This window comes from Leucoraja erinacea, chromosome 36 (assembly GCF_028641065.1).
Source record: "Leucoraja erinacea ecotype New England chromosome 36, Leri_hhj_1, whole genome shotgun sequence".
In the NCBI taxonomy this organism is placed as follows: Eukaryota; Metazoa; Chordata; class Chondrichthyes; order Rajiformes; family Rajidae; genus Leucoraja; species Leucoraja erinaceus.
Genome location: NC_073412.1, coordinates 2,200,394 through 2,213,006, shown reverse-complemented (window position 1 = coordinate 2,213,006; position 12,613 = coordinate 2,200,394). Strand labels below are relative to the sequence as shown.

General features: G+C 47.9%; 1 protein-coding gene across 2 annotated transcripts in view; it reads left to right on the top strand.

The window, feature by feature from the left end:
- Positions 1–12,613, top strand: part of loxl1 (lysyl oxidase-like 1) — a 109,804-nt gene that overhangs the window by 5,220 nt on the left and 91,971 nt on the right. For both annotated transcript variants that reach the window (XR_008726266.1, XM_055662917.1), the window contains exons 2-3: positions 1,087–1,195; positions 2,696–2,833. Coding sequence is in view for 1 of the 2 variants with exons in the window: in XM_055662917.1 (XP_055518892.1) it covers positions 1,087–1,195; positions 2,696–2,833 (247 nt within the window). In the remaining variant the exon portion in view is untranslated. The remainder of the gene's footprint in view (positions 1–1,086; positions 1,196–2,695; positions 2,834–12,613) is intronic.

The following is a 12,613-nucleotide window of genomic DNA, read 5'->3' as shown; positions in this document are numbered from 1 at the left end:
CTCTTCACCTGTTCCTTTACCCCGGAGATGCTGCCTGTCCCGTTGAGATACTCCAGCTTTTTGTGTCTAAACTTAAAGCACCTTGTTTAGGGAAAACAAAAACACAAGAGTGTTCTTCAACACATGGTGGCTGCACGGTGGCGCAGCTGTAGAGTTGCTGCCTCACAGCGCCGGAGACCCGGGTTCCATCCCGACCACGGGTGCTGTCTGTATGGAGTTTGCACGTTCTCCCCGTGACCTGCGCGGGTTTTCTCCGAGATCTTCAGTTTCCTCCCACACTCCAAAGACGTACAGGATTGTAGGGTGATTGGATGGTATAAATGTAAATTATTCCTAGTGTTTAGTTTAGTTTAGAGATACACCGTGGAAACAGGCCCTTCGGCCCATCTGGTCCGAGCTGACCTGTGATCCCTGCACACTAACACTATCCTACACACACTAGGGACAATGTTTACATTTACCAAGCCAGTGGACCTACAAACCTGTGTGTGTGTGTGTGTGTGTGTGTAGTGTGTGTGCGTGTGTGTGTGTGTGTGTGCGTTAGTGTGTGTGTGCGTGTGTGCGTGTGTGCGTGTGTGCGTGTGTGTGTGCGTGTGTGTGTTGGATTGCTGGTCGACACGGACTTGGTGGGCCGAAGGGCCTGTTTCCAAACTGTATCTATAATCCAAGCTAAACTAAACTCAGTCGTTAGAAACATAGAAATTAGGTGCAGGAGTAGGCCATTCGGCCCTTCGGCCCTGCACCGCCATTCAATATGATCATGGCTGATCATCCAACTCAGTATCCCGTACCTGCCTTCTCTCCATACCCCCTGATCCCCTTTAGCCACAAGGGCCACATCTAACTCCCTCTTAAATATAGCCAATGAACTGTGGCCTCAACTACCCTCTGTGGCAGAGAGTTCCACAGATTCACCACTCTCTGTGTAAAAAAAGTTCTTCTCATCTCGGTTTTAAATGATTTCCCCCTTATCCTTAAGCTGTGACCCCTTGTCCTGTTAGAGCTTTTAGTGTCTCTCTATTGAGTCAAGCACGTTCTCTCCTCACATACTCTTACAGGTTCTACCTCTTTATTGCTCTGGTTTAGGTTTGCCAGACCTGGTGCCCGATCCACACTATGTCCAGGCTGCCACCTATGTACAGAGGTCGTACCTGTACTCCCTACGATGTGCAGCTGAGGAGAAGTGCCTGGCAAGGTAAGTCAAGTCGAGTCTATTCGCCACGTACACATACGAGATGTGCAGTGAAATGAAAAGCGTCAATGCGCGCGGACTTTGTGCAAAAAAACTACAAAACGGAATGGAACAGAATCACATATTCACATATTGTTGGGAGAAAAAAAACAGCAATTTTATAAAGACACCACACAACAGTAGAATGGTACAATAATGTTAAATCAGGGGGATAATGAAACTAGTTGGAGAACTGGAATGGGTTAGGGACAGAGAGAGAGAGATGGAGGGGGTGAGAATGCAATAGACAATAGACAATAGGTGCAGGAGGAGGCCATTCGGCCCTTCGAGACAGCACCACCATTCAATGTGATCACGGCTGATCATCCCCAATCAGTACCCCGTTCCTGCCTTCTCCCCCATATCCCCCGACTCCGCTATCTTTAACAGCCCTATCTAGCTCTCTCTTGAAAGCATCCAGAGAACCGGCCTCCACCGCCCTCTGTGAGGCAGAGAATTCCACCGACTCACAACTCTCTGTGAGAAAAAGTGTTTCCTCGTCTCCGTTCTAAATGGCTTACCCCTTATTCTTAAACTGTGTGTGTGTGTGTTGCCCCTGGTTCTGGACTCCCCCAAACATGGGGAACATGTTTCCTGCCTCTAACGTGTCCAAGCCCTTAACAATCTTATATGTTTCAAATGCACGGTGACAATTCACAGTGAATTTCTTTGCTTGCCTACTGAAGGTATGCAAATAGAGGCCACATTAAGGGGGCGGACAAAGTAACACAGTGTCCCGTGCGGGTACCCCCCTTGTTCTCACCCCCCCCCCCACGGCAGTTCCCCCATGCCGAGTCTTCCATTGGTTATTTGGGTAAACCTGCTGACATACTGCATTACAGCATGGTATGGCAGCTGCACCATGGCAGACAGGGAGAGGCTTCAGAGGGTAACCAGGACAGCGCAGAGGATCATTGGCTGCCCTCTCCCCTCCCTGATGGATATCTACACCTCCCGCTGCCTTAGCAGGGCAAAGAAGATCACCAAAGACAGCTCCCATCCTGCGTTTGGACTGTTCGACCTGCTGCCCTCTGGAAGGCGCTATAGGTGCATCAAATCCAGGACAAACAGACTCACGAATAGTTGCTTTCCGAGAATTATATCTACCATAAATTCAAATTCACACATGCACTGACTACACCGCCCAACACGGACTTCCATCTGTATATATGTATATATGTATGTAGCGCCGCAGAATTTGTGCACCTATTCACCCCCCCCTTCTCCCTTCTGTTTTTTGTTTTTTCTGTTTCTTGTTTTTTGTGCTAAAAATTGTATGTATGCACTGAGTACGAGCAGCTTTCAGTTTCACTGTACATGTATAGTGACAATAAATGGCATATCTATATCTAAACCAAGGGTTGCCTGGAGTTAGAGAGTTTTACGTTGATGCCGCTAGGGTGCAAGCTGCTTGAGTGAAACGCCAGGCGCTGATCTCAGACCAACTCTCCCTTGTCTCCCCAGCTCCGCCTACGCGGCTGACACCACCGACTACGACGTCAGGGTTCTACTGCGGTTTCCCCAGAGAGTGAAGAACGAGGGAACCGCGGACTTCCTCCCAAATCGGCCGCGCCACACGTGGGAATGGCACAGCTGCCACCAGTAAGTCCATCGTCTGAGCCTCCCGTGCGTGCGTGCGTGCGTGGAGATATCCCTCTGGGAAATGGGCAGAGGAAAGGGGTAGACCCACGTTGTAATGCCCATTGGAAAAGGAGTTTAATGACGCTAACATGTACACCCTTCGGCTTCGCAGTCCACAACTCTCCTATCCCGTATCGGTGGCGCAGCGGTAGAGTTATGGGCCGGTCCCACTTGGAGATTTGCCAGTGACTGTCATAGTCGGCGCCAAGCCACGTCAGGAGAAGCCTCATTGGCATCAAACCCACTATCACCGAAAACCTTCCAACATGATGTAAAATAGAGAGAGTACAGAGGAGATTTACTAGAATGTTGCCTGGGTTTCAACAACTAAGTTACAGAGATAGGTTGAATAAGTTAGGTCTTTATTCTCTGGAGCGCAGAAGGTTAAGGGGGGACTTGATAGAGGTCTTTAAAATGATGAGAGGGATAGACAGAGTTGATGTGGACAAGCTTTTCCCTTTGAGAATAGGGAAGATTCAAACAAGAGGTTCAGACATGACTTCAGAATTAAGGGACAGAAGTTTAGGGGTAACATGAGGGGGAACTTCTTTACTCAGAGAGGGGTAGCGGTGTGGAATGAGCTTCCAGTGGAAGTGGTGGAGGCAGGTTCATTGGTATCATTTAAAAATAAATTGGATAGGCATATGGATGAGAAGGGAATGGAGGGTTATGGTATGAGTGCAGGCAGGTGGGACTAAGGGGAAAAAAATTTGTTCGGCACGGACTTGTAGGGCCGAGATGGCCTGTTTCCGTGCTGTAATTGTTATATGGTTATATGGTTATATGGTTAATTTAGCGGTGTCCAGAAATACGCTACGACTTTTTGCGCGACTGAGGAGACGACTCACGGCGACAAACTAGTGGCCTGTAGTTGCCTAAAAAAATCGCCCGAGTGCAACAGGCCCATTACTGCCTCACAGTGCCAAAGACCTGAGTTTGATTCTGCCTTTGTGGAGTTTGCACGTTCTCCCCGTGACCTGCGTGGGTTTTCTCCGGGTGCTCCGGTTTCCTCCCACACTCCAGAGCAGTACAGGTTGTAGGATAATTGGCTTGGGTAAAAATGGGAAATTGTCCCCTGTATGTGTGGGATGGTGCCGGTGATAGCTTATCGTTGCGGACTCGATGGGCTGAAGGGCCTGTTTCCGTGCTGTATCTCTAAAGTCAATCGTCTGATCTTTGTCCCAACCAGCTGCCTATCAAAGCCCTCCTTCACCTATAATTTGCCAGGCATTATCCTGCCTCATGCTATCATCTATCATCTTTCATCTCCTCCCTACAATCATTCAGAAGAAGTGTCTCCTCAGGAAACATCGCCCTTCCATGTTAATAGACAACAGACAATAGGTGCAGGAGTAGAGGCCATTCAGCCCTTCGAGCCAGCACCGCCATTCAATGTGATCATGGCTGATCATCCCCAATCAGTTCCCCGTTTCTGCCTTCTCCCCATATCCCCTGACTCCGCTATCTTTAAGAGCCCTATCTAGCTCTCTCTTGAAAGTATCCAGAGAACCGGCCTCCACCGCCCTCTGTGAGGCAGAGAATTCCACAGACTCACCACTCTCTGTGAGAAAAAGTGTTTCCTCGTCTCCGTTCGAAATGGCTTACCCCTTATTCTTAAACTGTGAGTGGCCCCTGGTTCTGGACTCCCCAAACATTGGGAACATGTTTCCTGCCTCTAGCGTGTCCAAACTCTTATATGCTTCAATGAGATTCCCTCTCATCCTTGTGTACAAGCCCAGCTGCTCCAGAGATTCTGATGATAGTCACAAAAAGCTGGAGTAACTCAGCGGGTCAGGCAGCATCGCTGGAGAAAAGGAATGGGTGACGTTTCTGGTCGAGAGATTCTTCTTCAGTCTGAAGAAGGGACTCCTACTCCCTTTCTCCAGAGATGCTGCCTGACCTGCTGCGTTCCTCCAGCACTTCATGTCCTTTTGTGCTTTAACCAGCATCTGCAGTTCCTCATTATTACTAACATCTATTCCGTCTGCCACAAAATGAAAATCATATGAAAACATAATTTTAAAGTCAGCACCATATTTAAAATGTTAAATGAAAAGGTGAAATTAACGAGCGTAACAATAAAATATCTAAAGACAAAGTTCCCATAGTGCGTTCGGCCGAACGCACTACTCTCTGCAGAGCCTTCTTGTCCTTGGCAGAGCAATTCCCGAACCAGATGGTAAGTTATGTGCAAGGTGAAAGTAACGCGCGTAAAATAAATATCCAAAGACCTGTATTGTATTTAAATATAATAGTTAATATTCATTTGGCAAATTGTATTTGCTTTATAATGATGTTTATAAAGTGGTGGAGCAACTCAGCAGGTCAAGTAAATCCCTTAACCTGTATTTACATATCGCTTGTGCAGGAAGGAACTGCAGATGCTGGTTTAAACTGAAGATACACACAAAAAGCTGCAGTAACTCAGCGGGACAGGCAGCATCTGTCTGACCTGCTGAGCTACTCCAGTTTTTTTGTGTCTCTTTGCCATCTATCGCCCCTGAGGAAAGACATTCTTGCCATAGAGGGAGTACAGAGAAGGTTCGCCAGACTGATTCCTGGGATGTCAGGACTTTCATATGAAGAAAGACTGGATAGACTCGGCTTGTACTCGCTAGAATTTAGAAGATTGAGGGGAGATCTTATAGAAACTTACAAAATTCTTAAGGTGTTTGACAGGCTAGATGCAGGAAGATTGTTCCCGATGTTGGGGAAGTCCAGAACAAGGGGCCACACACAGTTTAAGGATAAGGGGGAAATCTTTTAGGACCGAGATGAGAAAAACATTTTTTTCTCACACGCAGAGAGTGGTGAATCTGTGGAATTCTCTGCCACAGAAGGTAGTTGAGGCCACACAGTTCATTGGCTATATTTAAGAGGGAGTTAGATGTGGCCCTTGTGGCTAAAGGGATCAGGGGGGTATGGAGAGAAGGCAGGGATGGGATACTGAGTTGGATGATCAGCCAAACACTCAGCGGGTGCAGCAGCATCTATGGAACGATGGAAATAGGCAACGTTTCGTCCCGAAACCCTTCGGGTTTCGACCCGAAACGTTGCCTATTTCCTTTGGGTTTCAGCCCTATTTCCTATTGAATGGCGGTGCAGGCTCGAAGGGCTGAATGGCCTCTACCCCTGCACTTATTGTCTATGTTTCTATGTCTATGTACGAGGTAATTCAAGAGTTCTCCCGAGTTTTCCGCTGATCCGAACTCAGAGAATGTCTGTAGGAGTTTGTGGATGTCCCGTAGCGGCTCGTAACGCTAACGGTAGGTATCGGGATATCCGGTAAACTCGTGACGTTTTCCATCCCTGCAAAAAAATACTTGTGTTGGGAAAAAAACTGTTATTTTTTACTCGTACGAGCCGCTACGAGACGTCCACGAACTCGTACGGACCCGCTGCGGACATTCTCCGAGTTCGAATCAGGGGGAAAACTCTTGAATTATCTCGTACAGTGGGACAGGGTCTTAACACTTGCCTGGGGAGAGATTAGACGCGTATTAACCTGCCTCAACTACCTCCTCCGGCAGCTCGTTCCGTACACCCACCATCCTTTGTGTAAAAATGTTACACCTCAAGATGCCATTCACTTTTTCCTACCGCCTCCCCTCACCAGAGACCTATTGTTTACGACTCTCCTACTCTGGGCAAAAGACTGTGTGTTTACCCTCTCGAGATTTCGTACACCTCTATAAGATCACCCCTCATCCTCCTGCGCTCCAAGGAATGGAGACCCAGTCTGCCCAACCTCTCCCTATAGCTCACACCCTCAAGTCCTGGCAACATCCTGGTAAATCTTCTCTGAACCCACGACAACATCTTTCTGATAGCACGTCCTGTTCCTGTAGTGCAGCACGATGGCGCAGCGGTAGAGTTGCTGCCTTACAGCGCCAGAGACCCTAGTTCGATCCTGACTACGGGTGCTGTCTGTACGGAGTTTGCACGTTCTCCCCATGATCTGTGTGGGTTTTCTCCGAGATCTTCGGTCTCCTCCCGCACTCCAAAGACGTGCAGGTTTGTAGGTTAATTGGCTTGGAGTAAGTGTTAAATTGTCCCTAGTGTGTGTGTGGGATAGTGTTAATGTGCGGGGATCGCTGGTCAGCGCAGACTCGATGGGCCGAAGGGCCTGTTTCCATATAACCATATAACAATTACAGCACGGAAACAGGCCATCTCGACCCTACAAGTCCGTGCCGAACAACTTTTTTTCCCTTAGTCCCACCTGCCTGCACTCATACCATAACCCTCCATTCCCTTCTCATCCATATAACTATCCAATTTATTTATAAATGATACCAATGAACCTGCCTCCACCACCTCCACTGGAAGCTCATTCCACACCGCTACCACTCTCTGCGTAAAGAAGTTCCCCCTCATATTACCCCTAAACTTATGTCCCTTCATTCTGAAGTCATGTCCTCTTGTTTGAATCTTCCCTATTCTCAAAGGGAAAAGCTTGTCCACATCAACTCTGTCTATCCCTCTCATCATTTTAAAGACCTCTATCAAGTCCCCCCTTAACCTTCTGCGCTCCAGAGAATAAAGACCTAACTTATTCAACCTATCTCTGTAACTTAGTTGTTTAAACCCAGGCAACATTCTAGTAAAATCTCCTCTGTACTCTCTCTATTTTGTTGACATCCTTCCTATAATTGGGGGCGGCCAAAATTGTACACCATACTCCAGATTTGGTCTCACCAATGCCTTGTACAATTTTAACATTACATCCCAGCTTCCGTGCTGTATCTCCAAACTAAACAGGAAGGAAGTATTTTAAAGTAAATGGAGCGGAGTTACATGATGTGTACAGCTCATAAACTGATCAAGGTGATTGAAAATTCGCATTTCATTGTCAAATCATTAATTTGATATTTTAAGTTTTAGCAAGGGATGACTTCAAACATTGCTTTTCATTTAAAACAAATTAAATTCCACAGCTATGGGATGATCTGGCCAGCATACTATTAAATGCCAAGTGAAATGTTACAAAATTGACTCGAATATTAGTTGCTTTCAATACTTCAAACCCTTTGCTGCTGCCAGTGGATGCATTAACAAAGGCAAAGCCACTCAGAGAATGCATTAATATTCCACAACGAGGTGTTAATTTGCAATTGCAGAGTTCAGTCATGGTCACAATGAAGAAACTGGTGAATTATCTTTAGAGTCACGTTTCAGAAATGAAATCACCTTGGGGAAAATTGATCTAGACACAAAAAGCTGGAGTAACTCAGCGGGACGGGCAGCATCTCTGCAGAGAGACGGAATGGGTGACGTTTCGGGTCGAGACCCTTCTTCAGACTAATTGGTTGCTAAGATTTGAGAGTCATGGCCCCTGTCCCACTTAGGAAACCTGAACGGAAACCTCTGGAGACTTTGCGCCCCACCCAAGGTTTCCGTGCGGTTCCCGGAGGTTGCAGGTGGTTGCCAGAGGTTGTAGATAGTGGAAGCAGGTAGGGAGACTGACAAAAACCTCCGGGAACAGCACGGAAACCTTGGGTGGGGCGCGAAGTCTCCAGAGGTTTCCGTTCAGGTTTCCTAAGTGGGACAGGGGCATAAGGAGTAAGCCATTTAGAACGGAGACGAGGATACACTTTTTCTCACAGAGAGTGGTGAGTCTGTGGAATCCTCTGCCTCAGAGGGCGGTGGAGGCCGGTTCTCTGGATGCTTTCAAGAGAGAGCTAGATAGGGCTCTTAAAGATAGCGGAGTCAGGGGATATGGGGAGAAGGTAGGAACGGGGTACTGATTGGGGATGGCTGGAGTTATTCTGCTTGGTACAAGATCCTGAGTGGTTCAGGCATGAAGCTGTTCCCTTTAGTAGATGGTTCAAAACCAAGCAGCACTGATTGGGGATGATCAGCCATGATCACATTACATAGAAACATAGAAATTAGGTGCAGGAGTAGAGGCCATTCGGCCCTTCGAGCCTGCACTGCCATTCAACATGATCATGGCTGATCATCCAACTCAGTATCCCGTACCTGCCTTCTCTCTCATACCCTCTGATCCCCTTAGCCACAAGGGCCACATCTAACTCCCTGTTAAATATAGCCAATGAACTGGCCTCGACTACCCTCTGTGGCAGAGAGTTCCGGAGATTCACCACTCTCTGTGTGAAAAAAGTTCTTCTCATCTCGGTTTTAAAGGATTTCCCCCTTATCCTTAAGCTGTGACCCCTTGTCCTGGACTTCCCCAACATCGGGAGCAATCTTCCTGCATCTAGCCTGTCCAACCCCTTAAGAATTTTGTAAGTTTCTATAAGATCCCCTCTCAATCTCCTAATTTCTAGAGAGTATAAACCAAGTCTATCCAGCCTTTCTTCATAAGACAGTCCTGACATCCCAGGAATCAGTCTGGTGAACCGTCTCTGCACTCCCTCTATGGCAATAATGTCCTTCCTCAGATTTGGAGACCAAAACTGTACGCAATACTCCAGGTGTGGTCTCACCAAGACCCTTGAAGGGCGGTGCTGGCTCGAAGGGCCGAATGGCCTACTCCTGCACCTATTGCCTATTGTCTATTGCAAATTTTCACTTGTCTTTCGTTTGGACGGCATTTCGTTTGGACCTCCAGGGGTCCAAATGACAATTAAATTGACTCTTGTCTACAGTATAGGACTAGTGCACGGGGCAATCGCTAGTCGGTGGGCCAAAGGGCCTGTTGTCCACGCTGTATCTAATGTCTAATGACTGAAGAGATGTTCGCTGCTCTCAGTTGAGCTACAGTGAACCCATTGCAAACTCTAATTCCAGGTGCTTCCCATTGAGATCTCACTAAGACATCTCCCCTGAGGACAATGGGCCAGCAATCCTGAGTCCCAATAACATGTTTTTTTTTTTCCCTCGCATTTTGGCCGGGGTTTTGCTGCCTGTCCATAATTACACAACAAGCTTGCAAACTATGTGAGGAATTTGTAATAAACAAGTCAAAAGTTCACCGCCACAAAGGCCGGGCTGTGGCAATTTGGACAAAGGATCTTGCAGTCGGCGCCAATCAGCCAAGCCGAACCCTTTTAGAAACATAGAAATTAGGTGCAGGAGTAGGCCATTCGGCCCTTCGAGCCTGCACCGCCATTCAATATGATCATGGCTGATCATCCAACTCAGTATCCCATCCCTGCCTTCTCTCCATACCCCCTGATCCCCCTAGCCACAAGGGCCACATCTAACTCCCTCTTAAATATAGCCAATGAACTGTGGCCTCAACTACCCTCTGTGGCAGAGAGTTCCAGAGATTCACCACTCTCTGCATGAAAAAAGTTCTCCTCATCTCGGTTTTAAAGGATTTCCCCCTTATCCTTAAGCTGTGACCCCTTGTCCTGGACTTCCCTCACATCGGGAACAATCTTCCTGCATCTAGCCTGTCCAACCCCTTAAGAATTTTGTAAGTTTCTATAAGATCCCCTCTCAATCTTCTAAATTCTAGAGAGTATAAACCAAGTCTATCCAGTCTTTGCCGCACAAGTCCCAAGGACACAGACTCCAGTAGCCCCCCCCCCATCACAATGGAGATGAGGAGGAATGTCTTCACCCAGAGGGGTAGTGAATCTTTGGAATTCATTGCCACAGACGGCAGTGGAGGCCAAGTCATGGCGGAGATTCAACGCAGAGGTTGATAGGTTCCTGAGTAGTTAGGGCAACAAAAGTTACAGGGAGAAGGCAGGGGAATGGGGAGAACTTGACCAGCCCCAATCAAATGGTGGTGCAGACTTGATGGGCCGAATGGCCTAATTCTGCTCCTATGTCTTAGGTAACTAAATAGTCAGCCTTTGCATGAAGGAGAATCAAATGGCTTGGCACCAAGGGGCGGGGAGGTCAGCGAATTACTGCCTCACAGCGCCAGAGACCCGGGTTCGATCCTGACCACGGGTGCTGTCTGTGCGGAGTTTGTACGTCCTCGCCGTGACCCGCGTGGGTTTACTCCGGGTGCTCCGGTTTCCTCCCACACTCCAAAGACGTGCAAGTTTGTCGGTAGATTGGCTTTGGTAAAGATTGTAAATTGCCCCTTGTGTGTGTGTGTGTGTGTGTGTGGGATAGTACGGGGATCGCTGGTCGGCGTGGGCCGAAGGGCCTGTTTCCATGTTGTATTTCTAAGCTAAACTACGCATAGTGTGAGAGGAACTATATTGGGATATCATGGATCTTGGGCCGAAGGGCCTGTTTCTGCGCTGTACTATACTAAGTGTAGATATCAGTTGCTAAATAGTTTCAAGTTGTGATTGATAGAGTAAGCAGCAGATTTAAGATGTATCGGCTTGGGGTGAAAGGGGTCAGGGCATACTATTTACCTCCAGACTTCTTCCCTTCTCCTTCTGTCTCTTAGGTCCTCTAATACATATCAGAGAATCACAGAGTGACACAGCGTGGAACCAGGCCCTTCAGCCCAATTTGCCCATTCTGACCAACAAGCCCATTCTACACTAGTCCCACCTGCCAGGATTTGGCCCATATCCCTCTAAAGCCTCTCCTATCCATGTACCTGTCTTATTAATGTTGTGATAGTCCCTGCCTCAACCACCTCCTCTGGCAGCTCGTTCCATACACCTGATGCTGTTGATGTGGCAAAATTGCCCCTCAGGTTCCTAATAAATCTCCCCCCCCACCACCCACCTCAAACGCATGTCCTCTCATTCTTGATACCCCTACTCTGGGTAAACGAGTCTGGTGAATTCACCCTATTTATTCCTCTCATGAGTTTGTACACCTCTACGATCACCCCGCGCCCTCCAAGGAATAGAGTCCTAGCCAGCTCAACCTCTCCCTGTAGCTCACACCCTCAAGTCCCGGCAACATCCTCGTAAATCCTCTCTGCACCCGAGAGAGACACAGGGAGCTGGAGGAACTCAGCGGGCCAGACAGCATCTCTGGAGAAACGGAATTCGGGTTGAGATCCTTCTTCAGACTGGAGATGAATCTCGATTGGAAACGTCACCAATTCCTTCTCTCCAGAGATGCTACCTGTCCCGCTGAGATACTCCAGCTTTTAGTGTCCATGTTCATTGTAAACCAGCATCTGCCGTTCCTTCCTACACACTACTCCCCACCCTATCCAGCTTAGATGGCACAAGACTCACAGTAGACAATAGACAATAGGCGCAGGAGTAGGCTATTCGGCCCTTCGAGCCAGCACCACCATTCAATGTGTAAATTATAATGAAGGGAAACACAAAATGCTGGAGTAACTCAGCGGGACAGGCAGCATCTCTAGAGAGAAGGAATGGGTGACATTTCGGGTTGAGACCCTTCTTCAGGTCTAGAAACATAGAAACATAGACAATAGGTGCAGGAGTAGGCCATTCGGCCCTTCAAGCCAGCACCGCCATTCAATGTGATCATGGCTGATCATCCCCAATCAGTACCCCGTTCCTGCCTTCTCCCCATATCCCCTGACTCCGCTATTTTTAAGAGCCCTATCTAGCTCTCTCTTGAAAGCTCTCTTTAAGAGCCCTATCTAGCTCTCTCTCCAGAGAACCGGCCTCCACCGCCCTCTGAGGCAGAGAATTCCCCAGACTCACCACTCACAGGGTGTATATTCCAGTAAGTCTACGGCTGTTTTGGCTGGAACATGCTTCCCCTTTTCTAACGGGGACCAAGAAATACTCAAACAAAGGCGACACTCCAGATTTCTCCAGCAGACCCCTATGAGATCATTGGAAGGCGGATGATGCTTGCACGGGGTCAGTGTTTGCCTTGCCAGCTCTATCAAGGAAAGCATTTAGTGCATGGCCTTCATGACTCATT